Consider the following 25435-nt stretch of genomic DNA (forward strand, 5'->3'; position numbering starts at 1 on the left):
AGAGAAGATAGTTGATAAAGCAGAGTCCTTGTTGGAAGTGGAAAGGGCTAGATTCCCTTAGCACTGAGTGGGGACTTAGCCTTCAAGAGAAGGGACTAGCCTTATCTGAGACCGAATAAATGGTCACAATTTATTTTACCTTGTTCTATAAGAACTCTTGTTCTTATAGACTTTTTCTTTTATTATTAAAACTTCAGGCAAACAATAAAATAGAATAACATACATAAACACCCATATACCTACCACCTAGATTTTAACAGTTGTTAGCATGTTTTTGTGCTTGTTTCATTGTTTTATCTATCATTGGCTGAAGTATATAGTTAAAGACATTCTAACATTTCTCTCCTAAATACTTGGCCATACATCTTCCCTCCAACCCCCCCCCAAAAAAAAAAAGATACAACAGTACTATTAACAGTGAATAATTCTCTGATACCATTCCCAATTTATATTCAAGTTCATGTATTCCGTATCTGGCTTTGCAAACCAGGATCCCAACAAGGAACATCTTCTGCATTCAGAAGTTAGGACTCTTAGCTCTCTTGAGCATAGTCTACTCCCCGCTTTTTTAAGGATTTTAACTTACTGAAAGCTATTTTCTTAGAGAAAATAGGTTTTTCTGATTGTTTCCTCCTGATGGTATTGCATTTAATTCTCTTTCACTTATATTTCTTGTGAACTTGACTTTATACCCAAGGCACAATCAGATTTGTGGTCAGCATGAATGCTGACTACATCAAGAGGCACTTGAGTTTGTCCCACTGAATGGTCGTGAGTCTGATCACTATCTTAAGATTGTGATGTACAAGAGTAAGGATTTTTGATTGTTCAGGATAGGAATTGTAAAAGGATTCCAACCTGAATGCTTTCGTTTTCATAGTGAATTAGGAGAACTGGGAAAATCAGTCAGGAAGTGTGAACATAGTGAGGCAGAATGAGAATTCATAGTTGAGTATAACAGGAATGAGAAGTCTGCATGTATGGAAAGGGAGACACGGGTAATCGTCTTAAAATATTGAAGGATAGGCATAGTGAGAAAGGAAGAGATTGATTTTACCTTGTTACCCTAGAGCAGTTCAAGAAGTCATCCTAGAAGCTTAAAATATATATTCATGTCAGTGCCCTGATACGTACAACTGATCCAATGTGAACAGGCATAGAGAAGTTACTAAAATACTGATTCTGGATATGTGCATAAAAGAGATGTCAAAAAAATAGAACTAGCTGCACAGCAATGTCTGCATTCTCTGATTTCCTGATTGCCTATCATGGTAGAAAACAAATTTCAAAATGAGATTTTTTTGATTTGTGAGATAGATGATCAAAATTTGGCCCAAATATCTTTTATATAGGATAAACATATACTGAAATGGAACAAGATTAAGGTTAGTTGTTATAGAATAAAGCCTCATATGGAGTAAATGCTCTATGTCTGCTAAATAAATGTTTTCTTCCTAGCAGAGATTTTGATATTAAATGGGACCATTCCAGTGTTACCATTTAGATTCTAAACACCTATGCCATTAAATTCTTTTATCTTTCTATTAGTGTAAGCTTCGTAATTTCTCAGGAGCAACATGTAAACACTCATCTGATATGTAGAGTATAGGTAAAAAGGAATAAGAAAAATAGGCATGTAACAAATGTGTGTATATCTTTATAAATGCCAGGTATTTTGTTAATTCTTTTTCATCCCAACCCAGATAATTGGAGATATTTTCAAAGTATGCTGACTTAGGGAATGTAGATTTATGTACTATATAAACATACTGAAATGAAAAAAGTTGTTTCAATCTTTGACAGATACAGATTTCATTTAATATGGAAAAGAAGTGCAGATATGCTGTATTACATATACACTTATTTAAATTATAACTAAATAACATTAGTAAGACATTAAAATACTTTTTGTCTCTGAAAATATGTTTAGTTCTGAGCCATCTGAAGATGAAGAGTCTCAAGGCCTTCCTACCGTGGCAGGTGGAAATAATGATGATATTTCAGAATTGGAAGACTTTTCAGAATTGGAAGACCTTAAAGATGCTAAACTTCAGACCTTGAAGGAACTTTTCCCACAAAGAAGTGACAATGATTTACTTAAGGTTATATCTTTTTATAGTAATTGGTTATTGTAGCTGTAATGATGTTATATAAAATCTCTCCTGTATCCAGTGCTGTATTTAGTGAATAGTCATTTTTCTGAAAATACTTTATATTTGAAGAAAATTATTAACTTTTATTTTATGTAATAAATAAGGTAAATGCCAGAGATTTACTTTAGAGTCTTATTAATAGCTGAGGTTATTCATCTATGACTTGTATAATAATCTGAGTTTCCCTCAATAGCTCACATAGCTTGTGAATTTTTATATACTTGAATGGTTTTAAAATGGGGACAGTCCCCCTTCCATCTCCCTTCCATCTCCCATTAGAAACTCTCAAAAATTTCTGGAGGCTTTTTTTTCTTTAAATGACAAAGAGTTGCTGTTGAGATTTAGTGGTGGACACTGGCATACCATATAGTACATGTCCTTTCTAAAAGAAGTAGCAACTCCTTAGCTGCAGCAGGATATGGTATGTGATCAATGATAGCCTATTTTTATCAGAGATTCTAATCTTTCAAATTAAGTGAAAAGGTTGGATTTTTATTTAATGTTGATCATCAATTTAATAGCTTTATTGAGATACAGTTAAATGTTACAAGGATCTCCTGTTTAAAGTGCATAATTTAGTGGTTTTTAGTATATTTACAGAATTGCACAACCATAACTATAATCTAATTTTAAAGCATTTTTTAAATCATTCCACAAAGAAATCTTGTACTCATTAGCAATTACTCTCCCAGCCCAAGGCAACTAATAATCTCTGAATTTATGACTTGCCTATTCTGGACATTTCATATTTGGGATCATATACTAATGATCTTTTATGACCAGCTTCTTTTCACTTAGTATAAGATTTTGAGGTTTATGTTATGTCAGTACTTCATTCCTTTTCATGGTGACTGATTTAAAGAAAAACAAAATACCATTCAGGGCAAACAAAACAAGTCTTGACTGAAGGTGGCCTGGGCCTTCTTAAGTGTCAGCTAAATGAAACTTTAGTGTTATCTTGGGTGTACATTTTCCCCTGCGAGCAGTGTTGTCTCCTGGTATGATTTTTTTTCTAGAATAAGAAGAAAAGAAATGTAGCCACTAGTAGCTACAGGGCTACTTACACTGCTGGAACGAGCTTCCAACAGAATAAACTTGATGGAGTACTAAAGTAGTCAAAGAAATAAGTCTCATTTTAAAAATACTTTTTAGCTTGTTGCCAATTTTTCGTGTAATTCAAGGGGATTATTTTTCCTGTGGAATTATTTATCTCTAATTTTATAATTACAATGGGAAAATAGACTTGATATGTAGAATCTGTATGTATTTCATTAATCAGTATCTGAAACATTTCGAATGTAGCTTATCACTCACTAAAGCAGAGCATTCTTGAGGTAATCTGGATTTCAAGTGATCCCTATCATTTCAAGAGATTTAAAGGTGACATTCATAAATTACAAAGGCTTTTAGACCCATATAAAAGAATTCAAGAAGTTGTAAAATGGAAATTTAGTCTTAGACTTGTTAAGAATATGCTTTGGCTTATTAAGAATATGCTTTGAAAAGGAAGAGAGGCCTACAGGATAGCTTGTGATCCAATTTAGGAAAACTAGTGAAGAGAGCACTCTCATTTGATTTGAGCCTGTTTAATACCAAAAAAAAAACAAACTGATTTTTTAAAGTGAGAACTTTTTAAAACAAGTAACTAATTGGAAATACAGGAAACTTTAGCAAGAGAAAAATATAGGGTGCTTAGTTTCTTCTGAAATCTAGTGTTACAGAATAGTATAAAAAATATATTGAAAATGTCTCTTAAGTAATATAAATATGTTCTTGAATAAGTTAAAGCAATTCAGCAATACAGTAAAAATCAAAAGAGCCCTTTATCCCACTCATCTTACGAAGTATTAGATTTTTTTAAATGACTGCAGAATTAAGGTATGCCAGTGTCCACCACTAAATGTCAATAGAAAGGGAATAATATAAATGTATGTCAGTCTCCCCGTCTCTCCCTACCACCCTCCTGCCACACACACCTCAGTGCCTAGACAGGTAGAAAGTTTTTAGGGCTTCAGCGCACAATCTTGTAATTAACAAAAACTTTGAATATACTGTATGTATTTGTTTTAGTTTTTCCTTTATAATAATGATGAGTAAATTTGATACATTTTAAGATATGCTCAGAGAAGTTCAGACTTTTAGATAAACCAGGCTTCCTGAAAATTTATCATAGGATTTAATGAACTTAAGCTATGGCATATTTACTCGTATATATTTAATATATTCTGTAATATTTTGATAACTTCATGAAATAATTTTTAAAGTGTTGTTTTAAAAACATTAACCTTTTTTCATTCTGTTAGTTGATTGAATCAACCAGCACAATGGATGGAGCAATTGCTGCTGCCTTGCTGATGTTTGGTGATGCAGGTATGCCTGACTTAATCTCAACTTGTGTTAATTTATTAGTTATATAATAATATCTTCTCATTTTTAATATTGCTCTACAATTTACCATGTTCCTTTATGGATTTTTTTCCCCCTCATGAATTCTTATAGGAGCCTTAAGAGGTATTAGGAACTTCAGGATTTTTTAGATGAAGAAACTGAATCTTAAGAAGGTTAAGTGACTTACCTGAGCTCATACAGCTATTTGGAAACCCAATTTTCTATGTTGATTTCCAACCCCCCCTCCAGAAAAGGGAGGGGACAGCTTTTCATTGGTAATTTTGCTTGTTTTCCACAGATCAAATCTCATAACAGTGAAGTTCTGGAAGATATACTTTTTTCTTAAGTGTCCTTTCTAATTGCATTGTGGTTTTATTTACAGGTCTACAAATCTGAGTCAGTAGGAACATAATGTCTTGTGGAAAGTCCTAGCTGGTAATCAGCGTTCCTTCATTTAGTAACTATTTATGCTCTCTTCCAGACTTGGGAAACAAATGCATTTGAAGGAGTTTGTAATATAAAAGCACCTCAAAGTTTTTTGGAAGTGCTATCTTGATATTTTTTAAAACTTGTACACACCAAACAAGTAGAAATAGCCTGTAATCCCATTACCAAAAAGTTATATAAGGAATGAAAGCAAACCCATACTCTATTAACCACTTTTAAATTTGCTTTGTATCATTCTCAACTTTTCCTGTGCTTATATAAATCATTGTACAACACATAGGTCACGAAATGTAATTATATTATTGGTTTACATTTTTCAAATTAAATTTATTTGGGTACCATTGGTAAATAACATTATATAAGTTTCAAGTGTACATTTCTATTAATACATCATTTGTATAACTGCAGTGTGTGCTCACCACCTAAAGTCTAGTCTCCTGTCACCATACAGTTGACTCCCTTTACGTCTTCTCCCCCCATCCCCTTCCGCTCTGCTAACCACCATACTGTTGTTGGTGTCTATGAGTTTGTTTGTTTTGTTTGTTACTTTGTTTTATATCCCACATCTGAGTGAAATCATATGGTTCATGCCTTTTTCCGTCTAATTTCACTTAGTATGATACTCTCAAGATCCATTCATGTTGTCAAAAATGACAATATTTCATCCTTTTTATGGCCCAGTAGTATTCCATTGTATATATGTACCACATCTTCTTTATCCAGTCATCCATTGAAGGACACTTGGGTTTTTCCATGTCTTGGCCACTGTATGTGAATAGTGCTGCAGTGAACATAAGTCTTTACAAAACTGTTTTTAAATTGTTTTGGTAGATAGAAGATGGATTGCTGGGTCATAGGGTAGCTGTTAGTTTTTTTGAGGAACCTCCATATTGTTTTCCATAGTGACTATACCAATTTACATTCTCACCAGCAGTATACGAGGGTTCCCTTTTCTCTTTATCCTTTCCAACACTTGTTATTTCTTGTCGACAATAGCCATTTTAACAGGTGTGGGGTTGTATCTCATTGTGGTTTTGATGTGCATTTCCCTTATAACTAGTAAATTTGAGTATCTTTACATATATCTATTGGCCATTTGTAGTCTTCTTGGGAAAATAGTTCAACTCTGCCCATTTCATAATAGGATTTTTTGTTCTTTAATTGCATAAGTTCTTTATATATTTTGGTCATTAACCCCTTATTGAAGGTATCATTTGCAAATATCTGCTTCCGTTTGGTTGGTTCTCTTTTTGATTTGTTGGTTTCTCTTGCTGTACAGAAGTTTTCTTGATGCCAGTCCCATTTATTTATTTTTGTTTTTACTTCCCTTGGTTTTTGGGTCAAGTTCACAAAAACCTCTCTGGGACCAAGGTCCTTAAGGTTAGTAGTACCTATGTTTTTTTCTGTGTATTTTATTTTTCAGGTCTTATATTTAATTCTTTAATTCGTTATGAGTTAACTTTTGTATATGGTGTTAGAAATCTAGTTTCATTCTTTTGCACGTGGCTTTCCAATTTTCCCACCATTTGAAGAGGCTCTCCTTTCTTCATTGTATGTTTTTGGCTCCTATGTCAAAAATTAGTTGACCATATATTTATGGGTGTATTTCTGGGCTCTCAGTTCTGTTCCATTGGTCTGTGTGTCTATCTGCCAGTACCATGCTGTTTTGATTATTGTAGCTGTGTAATATAATTTGAAATCAGGGAGTGTGATACCTCCGTCTTTGTTCTTTTTTATCAGGATTGCTTTGACTATTCATGGTCTTTTGTGGTTCCATACAAATTTGATGGGTTTTTTTGTTTTACTTCTTTGAAAAGGGCCATTGGGATTTTGACAGGGATTGCATTAAATTTGTACATTACTTTAGGTAATATGACCATTTTAACTATGTTGATTCTTCTAATTGATGAACACAGAATATCTTTCCATTTCTTTGTGTCGTCTTTAATTTCCTTCAACCATGTCTTGTAGTTTTTAGTGTATAGGTCCTTCATTTCTTTTCTGATATTTTATTGTTAGTATATTGGAATGCAGTGGATTTTTGTACATTGATTTTTTTTTTCATCCTACACTTTATTGTGTTTGTTTATTGTTTCTAGTGGTCTTTTGGTGGAGCTAGGGTTTTCTATATAAAGAATCATGTAATCTGCAAAAAGTGACAGTTTTACTTTTCCATACCCAATTTGGATGCCTTTTCTTTCTTTCTCTTGCATGATTGCTTTGGCTAGGACTTCTAATACTGTGTTGAATAACAGTGGTGAAAGTAGGTATCATCTTGTTACTGTTCTTACAGGAAAAGCTTTCAGTTTTTCTCCATTGAGTATGATATTAGCTGAGGGTTTGTTATATATAGCCTTTATTATGTTTAGGTACTTCTGTACTCATTTTTTTCAGTGTTTTAATCCTAAATGGATGTTGTATCTTGTCAAATGCTTTTTGGGAAGTTTTTGATAACTATTTTAATTTCCTCACTGTTGGTTTGTCGATTTAGGTTTTTTAGTTTTTCATGATTCAGTCTAGGAAAGAATATAAGAATTTGTCCATCCTAGGTTATCGAATTTTGTGGCATATAGGCTTTCATGAGTATTCTGGTATAGTTCTTTATTTCTGTGGTGTCTATTGTTACTTCTTCTTTTCATTTCTGATTTTATTTGAGTCTTTTTTTCTTTAATGAGTCTAGCACAAGTTTTGTCAATTTTATCCATGTTTTCAAAAAACAGCTTTGTTTCATTCTTTTTTTCTATTGTCTTTTTGTTCTCTATTTCATTTAATTCTGCTGACTTTGGGCTTGGTTTGCTGTTTTTCAAATTTTTTACAGTGAAATGTTAGATTGGTAATTTGAGGGGTTTTTGTTTGGTTTTTTGAGGTAGTCCTGTAATACTATAAAATTTCCTCTTAATACTGCTCTTGTGGCATCCCACAAATTTTGGCATGTCGTATTGTCGTTCTCATTTGTCTCTATGTATGTTTTGATCTTTTATTTCATTTGGACCCAGTAGTTCTCTAGTAGCATATTGTATAAACAACATGTGTTTGGTTTTCCAGCTTTCTTTTTCCAGTTAATTTTCAGTTTCATACCATTGTGGTTGAAGAATATGCTTGGTATGATTTCAATTTAAATTTATTGAGATGAGTTTTGTGCCCTAACATATGACCTGTCCTTGAGAATGTTCCATGTACACTACAGAAGAATGAATATTCTGTTGTTTGCACTGGAGAAGAATGTATATTCGGTTGTTTGGGGATGGAAACCTCTGTAAATATTGATTCTGTCCATTTGATCTAAAATGCATTTAAGGTCGATATTTCCTTACTAATTTTCTGTTTGGATGATCAGTCCTTTACCGTCAAAGGGGCATTTAGGTCCCCTACTTTAATTGTGTTTAGTCAGTTTCTCCCTTTGGATATGTTAGTAATTCCTTTATCTATTTTGGTACTCCCTGGTTGAGTACATATATAGATAGTTAAGTGTATGTCTTCTTGAGGCATTGTCTCTTTTATCATTGTAAATTGTCCATTTTTGTCTCATTGTCTTTTTTATCTTTAAAAGTATTTTGTCAGATAAAAGTACAGCTACGCCCACTTTTCTCTGGATGCTGTTTGCTTGGAATATCATCTTTTACCCTTTCACTTTGGATCTTTGCCTTTGTAGCTGAGTTGTGTCTCCTAAAGGCAATAACATATAATTGGGTCTTGTTTTTTAATCCATCCTGCTACTTTGTGTCTTTTAATTGATGAGTTCAGTCCATCTGTATTTGGGGTGATTGTTGACTTATGGGGACTTCCTATAACTATTTTGTCTTTTGTTTTCTGGTTGCTCTGTGTCTATATTTTCTTTTGTGTTCCTGTCTGTTATATTAGTTTGGTGGTATTCTATGATATTTTTCTCCGTTTCGCTTTCTTTTTTTTTTTTTTTTTGATATTATGTGTCTCAGTTCTAGATTTTTGTTTTGTGGTTACCATAAGGTTTATTCAAAAAAAGTTTCAGCTGTACACTAATCCTTTTTATTCTAATTCCATCTTATGTTCCTTCACCTGTACAAGTTCAGACCTTTTCCCCCTCCCATTTTACGGTTTTGCTGTCACAAATTATCCTTTTTTTGCTGTGCGTTCATTTCCAAATTGCAGAAGCTATAGTCTTTTTATTTAAAGCTTTTACCCCCTTCAATTTTTATATTTACATGTTTAATACCCTACTCTGAATAAGAGTTGCAATTTCCTGCTTCTGTCTGTCATCATCTTACAGTTGTGTATTCTTTTATTTTTTTGTTTTAGTTAGAAGAGCTCCTTTCACCATTTCTTGTAATGCAGGCCATGTGGTGGTAAATTCCGTCAGCTTTTGTTGGTCTGGAAAAGCCTTTATTCATCATATCGAAAGGATAACTTTGCTGGATATATTATTCTTGGCTGGTGATTATTCTTTTTCAGTATTTTAAGTATTTAATTCCACTCTCTCATAGCTTATAGGGTTGCTGCTGAAAAAATTTGATGAATCTAAAGGGTTTTGTTTTTTTTGGTTACAGCCTTCTTTTCCTTGGCTACCTTGAGAATTCTTTCTTTGTCATTAATTTTTGACAGCTTTAATATAACGCACCTTAGAGAAAGTCTTTTTTCATTGAGGTAATTAGGTGTTCTGTTCGCTTCTTGGTTTTGAAGGTGCAGCTCTTTCTCTAGGTTTGGGAGGTTCTCGTCTGTTATTTGTTTTAATAGGCTATCAGTTTCCTTCTCTTTCTGGTATACCCATTATTTTAATATTGCTGTTTCTAATGGAGTCAGATAGTTCTCGTAGAATTCTTTCATGTTTTTTAGAAAATTCAAGTGTCTTCTACTCGAATCATTTCTATATTTCTGTCTTCAAGATCATAAATTCTCCCTTCCATTCGTTCTGCTGTATTTCCTAAGCTCTTTAATTTATTCTTCAGCTCATTAAGTTCTTCAGCTCCAGACTTGGCTGTTGGGTCCTTTTTTATAGTTTCAGTATTTTTGGTAAGGTACTTCTTTTGTGTATTGATTTTCATTCCTGAGCTCATTGAACTGCTGTTCTGAGTTTTCCTGTATCTCATTGAGTTTTTCAGAACTACAGTCTTGAATTCTCTGTCATTTAAATCACAGTCTTCCATGTCTTTGAGTTTATTTTCTGGAGATTTTTAATTTTCTTTCTGAACTACCTTGTTACCTTGGTTGTACATGGTATTTGATGGATTATTTCTCTGCCTCGGCATTTGAGGCATTGAAATATTTTTTAAGTACTTGTTGCTTTTAACCACTTTGCCGGTTGATAATTAGAGGTCTTTCTTTGTTTTTCAGTAGATGGCCCTGTAGTGCAAGTTTTTGTTTTCTCTTATCTGCACTACTGGGAGTTCTGGGATCACTGTGGGGCAGTGTCCCTTTGCCTGTGGAAAATGCCCCATATTCCCCAACGTGGTGGGCATCCCCTTCATGATGGGGTCTATCTCTTTGGTTTCGGGGCACCTCTTATGTGGTGGTGATGTGTGGCAGGCAGCCTTGAGTTCCCACTACTGCCTAACTGTAACCAGAAGGCACCAGCCTCGTCTTATTATCTGAAGTATCCCAGCTGCCTCTACCAGGGTTCTCCATGATTGGTAAGGGATGGGTGGGTAGGGGTGGGTTGGGTTGTGGGGGACTGGTTTGTGCATCTTTGGGTTTGTTTTTTCCACTGGGTTTAGTCACAATGAGTATAGGCTACACTGGCTGGAATGTTGCTTCTGCCTCTTCACTATCGTGTTTTCCCAAAAGCAAGACCAGGTTTTATATTAATTTTTGCTCCAAATGACACATTAGTGCTTATATTCAAGGGATGTCATCCTGAAAAATCATTGCAGTTAGGTCTTATTTTCTGGGAAACGTGGTACCTGCTTCCTTTGCTGCCATGTCTGCTGGAGCTGAGTGGGCTACAGGAGGGTGAGGAGGGGAAGAAGGGGACACACTGGCATGTCTGTATCACTGTTTTTTTTTTCCCCCTGGTGATGGTGGCTGTTTCACACCAGGTGCCACCACCCTCTACTGTCTCCCCTCGTTCCTGGGCTCAGACTCAGTGTGTACCAGCCACACAGGCTGGAATGCTGCCTCCGCCCTTTCGGTCTGCTGACTGGGGGCTTGCAACCTGACCCTCCACTGTTACCGCTTTCCTTGGGGCTGTCGCCAACACTGGACTGCATCTGTGGCTTCCGTCTCTGTCCTCCCTGCCTTTTCCCCTGCCCCCTCTCCCCCACTCGCCCCATATGCCCACCTTCCAATGTCTGAATGTGCTCATCTCTCACATTGTTGTCCAACTTATAACTTTAAGGGGAGAGATCAAGAGGTTTTTCTCACTCTTCCATGATGCAGATGTCATTCCTGATGTGCATTTTAAAAAATGATTTGATGATTTATCATGGATAACTCATCAGTACAAGAGATTTATCTAATTTAAAAAAGTGGCTCCATTACATTCTTCTGAACAGCCGAGAGGATTAGTTTATTAACTATTTCTCTATTAGCTAGCATTTATGTTTCCATTATTTTGTTATTTTAGTACTAAACTAAATAGCCTTAGAAGTAAATGTTTATGTCATTATATCTTTAGCCTAAATTTTAAACCAGGGTGTTGAATCATGGGGTATGCACATTTAAAATTTTACATGTATTAATACTTCCATGTTACATTTTTAAAGCTTGTGCCAATTCTTTCATCAGCCGTGTGTGAATAAATGCCCATTTCTCTAAGTGGATTTTTTTAGTTTTTAAAATTGTTTTGAAACTTAAAAATATACCAAAATAGAAAATATATAATGTGCTCCCATGGGCCTGTGATCCCTCTAAAAATTCTCTACCTCACTTTTTGCCTCCACAAAGTATATTGTATTGGAGTGGATTCCAAAGTAGATATTATTTCGTCTATATGAAATATTTCAAATCTTTAATTTGCTCTAATTTGAGCAAGGGAATGGTATTTTGTTGTGTGGGTGCTACCTACACAGAATGCTACCAGCTCTGTGACTTTGGGCATTGTTGCCCTCTCTTGTGTGCCTGTTTCCTTAGCACTAATATAGTATGATAATAGTACTGAACTCATAAGTTGTTGAAAAGCAGTAATAAAGTGATTGTAAATTTCTTACTATAATATGTGGCACATAGTGAGTACATAGTAAATGGTAGCAGTCACTTGTTCTTAAGGCCATCTAATGACAGAAAACGGTATAGGAAAAGGTTGACTGTCTTCCTATTAGTGTAGTCTAGCACTAACTGTAAAAGTTCCTAAAAATACTAGTTTTACTGAACATCTTTTGAATTGTAAAACAGTTTGGGAAATTTTACATACTCTTCCTTGTTCTCGTAATATCTCAGTATTCCATAATCTTTCCATTGAAAAATTTGTAGAATAACTTTATTCCACAGTAGTGTCTAATCTTTTTTCTCTGGAACAATTTATGTCATTCAACTTAATAACTTGAAAAATATTTATTGTGTACTTACTGCTTGGTGCCAGATGCTATTTTAGGTACTGAGGATGCACAAAGAAACGAGATAGGCAAAACCTCTGGTCTCGTGGAGTTTAGAATTCTCATTAAATGTGAACTTTACTTGAATTTTTTTCTTCTCATTCTGTACTATACTTTGATGTTATTTCTTTCCTTTTTTTTTTTTTTTTAAATGTTGTCAAGTGGCAAGTTACAAGGAAAGAAGAAATCAGGGTTTTCTTGTTTTTTAAGTAAATGTCCATGCTTCATCTTGGAATGGACTGGACAGTCATAGCAGTCATCTTCATCTTTAGTACTGTCCCCTTTTGAAGTCATATATAGAATGGTGGCTTTGTCTCACAACAGTAAGATACAATATCATTAGGACGGGAAACTATTTTGTATGTATATTAAAACAATTTTCAATAACAGACCTTTTTAAGTACCTATAAGAGATTTTGAACAATTCCACAAATCATGATGTTTGACATTGGTTTTAACCACAAATTAATCTTTTATGGACAGTATCATCTTGCATATTAAACAAAGGGTAGCTTTTATGTATTGCTTTCTGGAAGTTTCTATTTATGAAGACTAACTTATAAAAAAGTAATATCCAAAGTTTTTACCCTGTTTTAAAATGTAAAAATGTGAATTTATTGATGTTGTCAGTAGTCTCTAGCTTTTTTTTTCAATTTCTCTATATGTGTAAGAATAGGCAAAAATATTTTATGTGAGTAGGAACCTATTGTATCTGCTGTATGGTAACTTTTCCATTTATTAGACATCTTACCATCTTTTTGTAAAATCTGCCTCTTTTATACAGTGGTATTTATGTGTGTATCCTAATATGTCTAATATCTTGGGCATGTAGACGTTTTGGTCACATTTTTGTATGTATGCCTAAGCAAACATTTCTATCAGTTCTGTGGAATAAATTCCTAGAGAAGGAATTGTTACATTAAGAGGTATGCACATCTAAAATTCTGAGATGTGTTATTTAGATTGCCTTCCAGAGAGCCTATTGCAATTCATAGTGTTCAAAAGGACTTATTTACCCACGGTCAATTTACTATTTTTAATCTTACGATGAAAAAATGTATTTTATTGTTATTTTATTTACCTGTCTTTAATTATTAGTTGAACATCTTATTTTTTGTTTCTGTTAAACTGCCTATTTGTGTTCTTGGTCCATATTTTCTTTTTTGCAGTTTCATGTTTTAGCTTTTATTTTTAAATGTTGAATTTACGTGAAATTTATCTTTTTCTGGAGTATGTGGTAATAATTTTTTTTTCCCTTTGAATTGATGGGTGTTCCCAATAAAAGATGACAATTTATAAAACACAGAATTTGGAAGTGATGTTTAGTGTAGAAAAATTTTAATAATTATAAATATAATAGGTTTAGAGATAGGTAACTAAGCATTGTGTGCTGTTTGTAACCTTTTGTAATAAAATTTTAGTTTTGCATTTTCTCCCACATATGATTGCAAATTTTTGCCTTTAGCCATTGTACATATATGTAAGATTTGGTGTCGTAATGTTAACCAAAAAAAAAATGAAAATGTGTAGACACATATTTAAGGCTGAAGAATTCTTTCACAAAATAAAGCTCTTGCTTTTTTAGGAAAAATACATGTCTAGGTGACATGGAATAAATTATCTAGTTTGAAGGTTTTTTCAGATTTAGAGTATTACTAATAGTGCTCACTTACCCCCAGCAAATATATGGGTAATGATAGGGTGGTGGTTATATTTTCCACTTTTTAAAGTAGATGCATAGTGCGCATTTACTATGAAGTAAATTGAGAGAAAAAATAACAAGCACTCATGCTGACATGTAATTATTATACTTTAAAAGGCTAATGGCATTCAGTTACTGTGTTATAATGGCCATATTATGAAAATTTCAGGCTTACAACTTGAAAGCTGTCATGTTTGTTTGTATTTTGAATATAGTATTTCTATAAGTTTTATTTCTAACTGCTCAGTGTACTGATATAATTAATACTGAAATCTGAAACCTGCATAAGCTTTAGCAGATACTTTCATATTAGTGCAACAATACGTCTAAGGACTTTGCTCTCTGAAAGTAAAAGTATTTAGGAAATAGATACATGTATACTAAGTATGAATACGTATTATAGCTTCTTAAAATCATGTAGATTGAGTTTTCTTTCAGTCTTAGCAGAATATGCAAATTTTCTATTACTGTAGATTCGTATGTTATACTCTCCTAAGTTTAAAAGCATTAATTGCTTGAGCTATCTATATTTCAGTTCCTCATTTGTTAAATGAGAATATTACCTACTTTGTAGGTTTGTTTTGGAAAGGAAATGAAACCACAGTTTATAAACCCCCCCGGAAAACCTGGTACATAGTAAACAATTACCGGTGTCAGTGAATGCTATTTAGATAAGCCACACTGGTGGAACTCACCCTTCTTTCACCACTGAACACTCAGTCACTGGGGAGAGCCTTTTCCTTTCAATATTACTATGAAGAATTACTCATCAATTTAGTGATGTACATTTTTAGCATTCAATGTGGTGGTTGACAAATACATTATCCCAGTGATTTCTGCTTTTGAAAGACGAAAGAGTCTCTGTTCACTTTTTCTTTGATTCTGTTGACATTTATTGAGTGCACATGACATGAAGAAATCACATGGAACTTTATGTCAAGAGAACTATGCATATGTAGTCATTATAATAACACTTTTGCTCTTGCTTTGCATTAATGATTCTTATACTACCTGTGCAAACTTTGAATGTTCTCTATTTTAGAAGGTGGTGGACCCAGAAAAAGAAAATTATCTTCTTCTTCAGAACCATATGAGGAAGATGAATTTAATGATGATCAATCGATAAAAAAGAAAAGACTGGATCATGTAAGTTATATTTGAATTGCAGTATTAAAATTAGCTACGTAAGCACAGAATTTGTTGAGTCTGTGGATAGCAGACCTGAAAATTCACCCTAAATGAATCTTCTTTCTTCTCTCTCACAACCAAGTCAGAAAATCTGTCTGCATCTCATTTGTGACAGTTTTGCTTTCTTTTTAATATATCCAGTATTAATTGCTTATCTGAGTTATAAAATTAATTTTTAAAATATTCTAGTGACATATAAATATACTTTAAAATTGTATTTCATGAAAATTACATATACATATGGTTATACGACACTTAGGAAAAACAGCTGTTATCACCAGCAGCACCATTTCTTCTTCCCCAGAGCAACTAATTATAATTGCTCTGGATGACTCCTTTGTTACTTAACTGGTTATCTAAAAATAATAGTAGTTATGTTTTTATTGGTTTACTCTAGTTTTCCATTAATTTTTACTTTATGGCTAGAACTACTAAGATGCTTCCCAATGAAACCAGTCACAGATCTCCCTGTCTCTGCATTCAGACAACACAGTTTCTTCTTGGTAATGAAAATAAATGACCACAACTAACAAAGTAACCTCTTCCTTTGCCTATGATTTAGTGGTATAAGAAGCCCAAAATAGCCAGGTGGCAATCTCTACTGTAATTTAATGGGACAATTGTTATGTACCTACATGGAAGCATTCTTCCCTTGGGAACAAATACTCAAGGGAAGTAAAAATCCTGTGAGTGGGTTTTTAGGCGTCAGGAACAGCTATAGTGTAAGAGAGTAGGCCCACATTTTAGTTTACAGACCTGTGTGTAATGGCTGTGGGAGAAATAGCATCATATTGATGGCTGATCCAAAGCATTTACCGTGCTTGTAGTACATCTTGTTGGACAACATAGCAGGGTGTTATCTACAAGTTCACATTCTGGACTTTTACTAAGTGATACTACTGTGTGTAAACCAGCTGCTTCTAGGTGTTGAGCATGGTAAAATCAGTGAGCTGCTTGGGCATGAATCTATTGATGCCCTCGTCTTCCAGTGAAATTAGCTAGCTGGTCAGACACGTGGCTGTGTCACAGTGTACTCTGACTGTGAATCAGGCTTTCCATATGTGATGTATTAATTTCCTAGGGCTGCTCTAACAAAGTATCACTAACTGGGTGGCTTAAACAACAGAAACATTACCTCACAGTTCTGGAGGCTACAAGTTCAAGATGAAGGTGTCAGAGGTTGGTTCCTTCTGAGGGCTGTTGCACCTCTCTCTCCTAGATTCTGGTAGTTTGCTGGCAACTTCAGCATTCCTTGGCTTGTAGATCTTTGTCTTCATCTTCACATTGCCTCTCCCTGTCTTTCTCCAGATTTCGCCTTTTATAAGGACACCAGTCATTAGATTAGGGCTCACCCTAATGACTTCATTTTTACTTGATAGTCAAGGTACTATGACTCTGAGGTACTGGGCATTATTCACCATATGTATTTTGGAGGGACACATCAACCCATAGCTGACAGGTAAATTCAGGCCCAGGGCAAGTTTCTATTACAGTCTCTTCTATGATGAAACGGGTCCAAAGTAATCAACTTCCCATCGACAGCTGACTGAATCTTCCAAGGAATGGTACTGTCATGGGAACTCATCATTGGCCTCTGCTCTTGGCAGGTTGAGTATTCCATAGCAGCAACAGCTAGATAAGTCCTGGTATTAGAAAGTCTTATCATGTTGATCTGCGTGCATAGCCTCAATCCCTGTTTCAGTCACCATTTGTGTATATATAGACCCATTGAGCAAGCATCCAAGTGGCTATGATCTTATTGGTGTTCACAGAATGGGTCTTGCCCACCTGATTATTAAAAGTCTCCTCTACGGTAGATGCCCTTTGCTGAACATTCCTGTGGAACACTGTTATCCTTGCATTCTGTTCTCAGAAAAACTTCTGAGAAATTCAACAATGCACCTCTTCCCCAGACTCCGGTCGCTGATCTTCCACTCTTATTCTTCTCCTTAGCTAGTGTCCACGTTATATCATTGATCTGTACCTCTGGCCATCTCATTCTATACAGCAGATATACTGCCCCAAGTTGTGCACAGGGCTACACTCTGAAATGGGGTTATATTATAGCAGTTGTTCACTTCACTTTCAGCTTTTTCTAACAATTATGTAAACTCTTTGAAAACAAAGTTCAAATTTTTCTCCTTTATCTGATCCTAAATAATTCCCCAAAGTGCCATAGATGCTGGTTGAAGGAGGGGCAGCAGCAAAGCAGAAATAGGTACTATGGGAATCTGACAATTATTTGTACTTGTAACTTATTTGTACCTTCTGAACCAGCTCAAGTCCAGTCTAAAATGCACCATTTCCATTTCCTGCCGTTCATGCTCAGTTTTAGAATCAAATAACAGCTCAACTCTGATGGTCACTTAATATCTCATGGTCAACCATTGTGCTCCTATGAGGACCCCCTATCAAGCCAACAATTGTTTCACAAAAAGAGATCAGTCCTCTCTGTTTGAAAAATGTGTATTGTTCCAATGCAGTAAATATGTTAGAGAGTATTTACTGGAGTAAATATGTGAGAGAACAGTTTGAGTATAACCTGAATTTTGCATTGTCTCTGCACTTTTTGTCCATGACAAATACTAGATGAATACAGAACACTACACCCAGCTGAGCTGGACCATAAAATGCACACACCTTAAAACATCTACTGGCTGCCTCATTTCACCATACTTGTTATCCCACAAAGTTGTATTTTACTGTTCATTCACATCTGTGAACTTTACTATTTGAAGAAAGCACTCACTTAGCATCCCAAACATATCTATACATTCTGGTTCAAAAATACCACGCAGTGCATACAAAAGGAAAGTTTAAAGGTTGAGGAGAAGCTTGAAGCAAATGTTTGGGAAGAAATGAGAACATGTGATATATATACCCTGAGCAACAGGCATAAAGGAATCCACACTGTCCCCAAAATAGAAGTGTATAGCTGGACCATCTTCATATGCCGTGACGTCAATAAGAACAGGTATAAAGAAATAGGAGAAAAGGAAAGGTGATTGGTTGAGCATTTGGATTAAAGACCAAAGAGTGAAAAAATCAGGAACGACCTTTTTTGCATGGATCTTTTTATACAAAGACCTGAAATGGAAATCACTGTATCCTTCAGGAGGAGCTCCTTTTAGTGGTAGCCTTGGTCTTTCAAACAGTGCTACAAATTCATCAGCCATCAACTGGCACACAAAGCCATGCTTGCAGATAGGAAAGCTGCAAAAAATAATTTCTCATTGGTGATACAGAAGTAAACTGAAGGAGATGGCTATACATTGAATTAAATTTTCAGTTTTGAAACAGGTGTCTGTTATGAATACATGCCTCAAAGGATCCAAATGTGAAAAACAGTGAACACTCTAGCATTTAAGGCTTTTAAAAGTAGCATTACTGTGATGTTCCATCCCAGTGCCTGGTACAGACGTGGAGCTGAAGTCCGTAGTAGTTTATCACTTACCAAACTGAGCCTTTTAAAAGAAATAGCTCAAGTCAGCCCCTGGAGTTCACTACAGGTATAGCAAAATTGGATGGACTGCCCAAATCTGCATTAATATTTTTACTTAATTCTTTCCTGTTATGGAGGAGTATTACAAAAACAAAATTCCAAAATGAAAACACTTAACCTTTAAAATTCTTATACTACATCAAGCCTATCCCTCTACAAAAGCTGAACTCAACCCAAAACTTCATGGCTTACTATTTAACATTCATGGCTTACTATTTAAAGTGAACATTTAAGATGCCTAATTGCTGTTGTTGAGGTGAGAAGGCAGATACGGTTATGGAATTTTGGAAGAGATTTAACATCAGAATGGCCATTGCTACCATTGTAGAAGCCTGTAGTGAGTGATACAAGAGTGTTACATGCTGTGAGGTGGAAAATTCTCATTGATTTGATTCGTGATTTTGAAGTATTTAATCCTTCAGAATTTGTTTTTTAATTCAAAACAAGCTATTTGATTTTGATTTAGGGAAACAGGTTGGATTTGAAGAGGTAGAAAATGAAGGTGTTGAAGAGTTTCTTGGGTTCCATCCTGATTTCACCGCAACTTGAAATAGGTTGCTGCTTATGGCCATACAGATGCAAAAGATGATGGTGACGTTCAGGTGACGTTCATAAAAACCAGAAACCTTCACCATGGCAGTGTAACAACATCCAGTTACCAGATGTTTTAAGTGTTATTGAAAGCGGTTGTAGTGGTTTGAAGATAACAGCTTTAATGCCGAATGTAGGCGAGTCCTCCATGGCATCCAGTTGAGTTGGAAACATACAGACAACTTTAGTATGAAAGGAGGAGGCTAGCAAAGCAGCAAAAATGTATTGATTTATTTTTAAATTTATTTTTAGTTTCAGCCTCTATAGCAGAGAGAACACAAGTACAATGAGCCATGCCCTTCTATAGATGGTGTTACAACTTCCTGTTCATTTTCAGATAACCCTCCTCCTACCACTTCACAGTAGTACCTCACAAGCTGCAACCCTTCCAGTGCTAAATCCCCAAGCAAACTTCATATTTATTGTAGTATTTATTTATGTGTTAAACATTTAATGTGTGTAAAATTGTGCTTACCCTTTTTTAAGGTTCCTTTTTTTAATGTATCACTGATGAAGTTTTTGAATGTTACACCTCTAACTGGATTGTTTTCAACACTGTAGTTTTTCTTTTCATGATTTAGCACAGCACAGTAATTTTGGGAAGTGCGTATGTCAAGTTATAGCAGAACAGGTTGTAGTTATCAGCAGAAGCAGACTTGACCTTGCTGCAAAACCGTGTGGGTCTGTGCTCTGATTTTCCTATTGGGGCTTGCCAGAGACTTTATACAAACATCCGTATTACCCACAGAGTCTTTGAGAATCATTGCATCTGCTTGCTGGTCATGAAGCCTAAGTGGCAGGGAACCTTGTATTGCACTGAACCCCATTCATAACTGACAGTCTTAAGGGCTACTTTGTGAACAGAGCAGAACACACCATAATGAAGTAAACCTTACCTCCAATATCCAAAGAGGCCAACCAAGTGTTGTGTCTCTTTCTTAAGAGTCAGGCATTGTGCATCCATTTGTGTATGGTTTTTTTGTTTGTTTTTTGGGTTTTTTTTAGTGATATTTACTACTTGCTCCAGATTGGACCCCCACAGAAATCTTGAAAGTGGAGGGCCCAGAATTTGAGGGTGGTGATTTCCCACTCTTTGACATGTATGTATCTTACTAAGGCCATTGAAAACACTTATTGCTTCCTGTTTATCAAGTCAAGTCAGTGTGATACCATCAGCGTAGAGGCACAGAGTGATATTCTGTGGATTGTACAGAACTATCACAGTCCTTGGGTACTGTACTATGAGAGAGCAGGAGAGTTACCGTAGTCCTGAAGACAGTGAAGGTGTATCTATCACTGATCTGGCCCAGGTGAAAACAAATTGCTTCTACTTGTCCTTTCTAATTGGGACAGGGAAGACAAAGCATCTGTCAGATTGATAACTGCATGGTTCCATTGATCTGTTCCAGTAAAATACCACATCTGGTATAACAGCTGCAGTTGGGGTCATCACCTGTTTGTTTATGTTAACCTAAAATAATTCTCTGAGACCCATCCAGCTTTTGTCTAGGCCAAGGAGGCAGGTTACATTGGGATGGGATGGTGGTGTCATTTTTCTGCATTTCCTTCAGGAATGATGGTATTGCTGCTGCTGCTGCTGCTTGAGAGGGGCAATTCTAAGGACTTGGATTTGGTATTTCCTACAACAGCTCTTACTCCTTGAGTCAAGGACCTAATAGAGATTTCTGCCAAGGCCAATTATGTCTATTCCAACTCTGCATTCTGGAACCAGAAAAATAACTGCAGGACTGATTCATAACCCCTGGGCCCACAGAGACAGATTTGGGCCCAAATTCCAATCACCTGGCATTTGTAAAGCTCTGGTGTAATCACGGGACCACAAAAGTATTTTCAGTCACAGAGATTAGCAGAGCTGGCAGAAGTGTGGGATCTGAGAGCAAACAGCAAATGATAGGAACACTGTCTACTGAATGTTTAATTTGTGCTATCACATATTTGATTCCCAAAAGATATTTACTGTTTTCCAAATATTTTAACTTTTTTTTGTTTTTTGGGGGGGGGAAGGGAACAGGACTTTATTGGGGAACAGTGTGTATTTCCAGGACTTTTTTCCAAGTCAAGTTGTTGTCCTTTCAATCTTAGTTGTGGAGGGTGCCATTCAGCTTCAAGATGTCCTTTCAGTCTTAGTTGTGGAGGGCACAGCTCAGCTCCAGGTCCAGTTGCCGTTGCTAGTTGCAGGGGGCGCAGCCCCACCATCCCTTGCGGGAGTCGATCCGGCAACCTTGTGGTTGAGAGAACCGCTCCAACCAACTGAGCCATCCGGGAGCTCAGCGGCAGCTCAGCTCAAGGTGCCATGTTCAATCTTAGTTACAGGGGGCAGAGCCCACCATCCCTTGCCAGACTCGAGGAATTAAACTGGCAACCTTGTGGTGGAGAGCCCACTAGCCCATGTGGGAATTGAACCGGCAGCCTTGGGAGTTAGGCATGGAGTTCTAAACGCCTGAACCACCAGGCCGGCCCTCAACTTTTTTTTATTGAGGTTGAAATTCACATAGCTTAAAATTTTAACCATTTTAGAATGAACAATTCAGTGGCATTTTGTATGTTCACAGTGTTGTGCAGCTGCCCTTCCTATCTAGTTTTAAAACATTTTTATTGTCCCATAATAGCATCTTATACCTTGTAAGCAGTTTATCCTCATTCTCTCCTCACCTCCCCAGCCACTGGCAACCACCAGTGTGCTCTCTGTCTCTGTGGATTTACCTATTAGACACCTCAGTTTCTAGTCCTGCCATAGCTGGGGTTATTATCCATCTGTTGACTTCTAAAAGGCTTGTTCTTTAGTTTCAGTGTCTTCAGGGGTAAACTGAAGATGGCAGTATGAGTATTTGAGGGCTTTGAAGTACTTTCTCCACGTATTAGTGTTTTATTACTCCCCTGCTCAAACGCTATTGCTTTCTGAATAAATAATGACCTCAATTTGGCACTCCAGGCCTTATACAATATTATTAGCTCGAGTTTCATTTTTCAGCCTTACAGCCTACCCGTCCATGGTCTCTGCTTCAGCCCAAATAGCCACTTACTATTACAAATATACATGGAAATTTCTTCTTCCTACTCTAAACTTCCATAGCATTTTATTTGTTTCTGTCTTATGGAACATCATCTTTTTCCTGTGTGTAAGAGAGGTATCACTCACAACTTATTTTTATGTTAGATAGTTAGAAAGAAAATATAGCATTCAGTTGTTGGGTAAGAAAGGAGGTAGAAAAAGTATAAGATTGTATTTTTCTCTATTTTGTTTGTATAACATGTGGTACAGATCTAAGCAGAGTCGATCAATGCCTTTTAATTGACTGAAATGCAAGATTTTTCTTAGGCATGAACCCAAGGAATCTTTTTTTTTTTTTTGGCTGAAGGAATTTTAACCAGTTTCTTCAAATAATGTTAAGTGACAGAGAAAGAGAAGAGAGACTGTGTGCATGAATAGCCATGGTTATTTCTAATTTAAGTTTAATTTATATGTTATTTACTTTCACAAGATTTTTTTTATCATTGTGTCACTTTTATGTTGTGGCTGAACAATTGATATTTTAGCCATTCTATGAATCAAGACTGAAGTAAACTTTTTTCTCTCAGTATTTGAAATTTGTAGGGGAGTATGAAATTGAGTACAGATGAGCTATTTGAAATTTTTTTTTGTCTCCATTAGCTCGGAGAGACTTCGGTATACCTTGATTATTTTGAGTTAATATGAGGAACGTTCTAGTTTTTTAGCAGATTTATCTCATTTTGAGCACTGTATGAATGATCATGAGTTGTGAGTTATTGGATATGCAATCAGTCTTCCAGTGATCTTAAAGCAGCAATATTTTTCATCCTTAACGACATGAATTTGTCAATTTTCACATCAACAAAAAAACATTTTAAAGTTCTTCTGATTGATTGTGATAACTTCCAAATCAAGTCAAAATAAAAAATGTAATCTATCTTAAGACAATGGTTATTAATCTCTAAAATTGGTTCTCTTTTTTTTCCCTCCCCATTAGGGAGAGGAATCAAATGAGTCTGCAGAATCTAGCAATAATTGGGAAAAACAGGAAAGTATTGTATTGAAATTGCAAAAGGAATTTCCCAATTTTGATAAACAGGTGAGTACTATACAGAAATTTAATCAGTGTGTACTAAATGTTTGTATTCCAAATAGTGTGAGATCAGCCATGTAAAAGCTTTGGATGATTTTTGCATTTTTCTAATATTTTCCTGTATTAATATTATAAAATATGTTTATAGGGCCTGTTAATTCTTTCATTGTATACTTACTTTATTTACTAACTGTAGTATCAGCATTATAACCACAATCATAACAAACATAACCGTAGTAACTGACAGATGTGAACTCATGTATAAAATGTAAATCATCTACATAGCCATCCATAACCCCAAGTCAGTTGTTTTGACTTTTTTTGTTGTTTTTTTTCTTTTCCCTTTAAATGTCTCATGAAGAATTTTAAAGTGTAATGCTGCATTTCAGTATGTTAATATTCCATAGCTTTGTTCCATTTGACAGATAGTAAGAATACTTTCGCAGTCAGGAAAGACCCATGCCAAACATGCCAGTGCTAAAAGGACTGCTGTTTAGACACATGATTATATGAAGAAACACATTATTTGTTTAACATTTGGAATACATTTACACTTGCATTTGATTTATTCATGTATATGTATAGATAGTACATCTACTTAATTCTGATGAGCGGAATGCAAAATCTTGCTGCTACACTGGTTCTTTACATTGTTGAAATGACGTGTTTTGAAGTTGGCAGTTTGTAAAAGCCTAGCTATGTGTTCAAATTTAATTGAGCAAACATTTGGTTGGGAAAGTAGAAATGTAAAAAAAGTCAAGGTTCTTTCTCTTTGAAGACTTGCATATCTGTGGAGGTGAAATTATACACACAGAAAGCATTTGTAAAACAGCATAAAAACTGCTGTGTGAAATAATCAGATGCATTCTATTAAGTTTTCTATTCTATTAAGTAATTTACTTATTCTATTAAGTAATTTACTATTTAAAGTAATTTACTTATTTTTAAAAGAGATCAATGTTTTCTACAAGTTCTAATATTAGATTTTTAACAGAGATCAATAACTTATTTCTAGGAACTAAGGGATGTACTCAAGGAACATGAGTGGATGTACACAGAAGCTTTAGAATCTTTAAAAGTGTTTGCTGAAGACCAAGGTAATTAGAAAATACATATTTCCTATTCTATATTTTGTATATAAGAAAGTAGTAAACCTATTATCTAATAATCAGAATGGGATTGCAAATGTTGGAAATAATAATGTCACAATTTTTTAAATGACCAATTCCAAAATGTTTTGGCATATTCTTTATGGCAGTATAAAATGAAACAATAAATACCTTTTTCTGTTTGGATAATTTTTTTTTATAGTTATGGCTACTTTTAAGCTGCCATGTTTTATTGAGTACAAAAATATTTTTTACATTTTAGTAGCTCTCAGGATGGATCTTACGATTGCTGGTGTCATAATCACTGCAACGTAGATGTCCTAACTTGCACTTGTGTGAATGGCAAAAGCCCCAGTATCAGAAACGTACAAGATTGGAATCACTGGCATGGAACAAAGTCCCTAATCCCATAGGGAACACTCTTAACTTTAGCAACCAAATGTATATGAGAAGTAGCGGGGACGAGTTGAATCACACATGTTTAGTAACATCCTTAAGCAAGAATCAAGTACACTGGTTCTGTATAATTGGTTTTAGGTTTTTCTTATTTTTTGTTGTTTTTTCATGAATTCTTTTAAGAAACATTGTACTACAAATGCTTTTTTTTTTAAGATTTTATTGGGGAAGGGGAACAGGACTTTATTGGGGAACAGTGTGTACTTCCAGGACTTTTCCAAGTCAAGTTCTCCTTTCAATCTTAGTTGTGGAGGGCGCAGCTCAGCTCCAGGTCCAGTTGCCATTGTTAGT

At 35.3% G+C, this 25435-nt stretch overlaps 1 protein-coding gene across 4 annotated transcripts in view; it reads left to right on the top strand.

Annotated features, from left to right (window-relative positions):
* Window positions 1–25435, top strand: part of SMARCAD1 (SNF2 related chromatin remodeling ATPase with DExD box 1) — an 88364-nt gene that overhangs the window by 25512 nt on the left and 37417 nt on the right. For 3 of the 4 annotated variants that reach the window (XM_081051701.1, XM_081051702.1, XM_081051703.1), the window contains exons 4-8: window positions 1931–2102; window positions 4457–4523; window positions 15235–15338; window positions 23484–23585; window positions 24595–24676. In XM_081051701.1, coding sequence (XP_080907827.1) covers window positions 1931–2102; window positions 4457–4523; window positions 15235–15338; window positions 23484–23585; window positions 24595–24676 — 527 coding nt within the window. The remainder of the gene's footprint in view (window positions 1–1930; window positions 2103–4456; window positions 4524–15234; window positions 15339–23483; window positions 23586–24594; window positions 24677–25435) is intronic. The other variant, XM_081051704.1, reaches the window with a different exon arrangement.

This window comes from Rhinolophus hipposideros (genome assembly GCF_964194185.1).
Source record: "Rhinolophus hipposideros genome assembly, chromosome: 1".
Taxonomy (NCBI): domain Eukaryota; kingdom Metazoa; phylum Chordata; class Mammalia; order Chiroptera; family Rhinolophidae; genus Rhinolophus; species Rhinolophus hipposideros.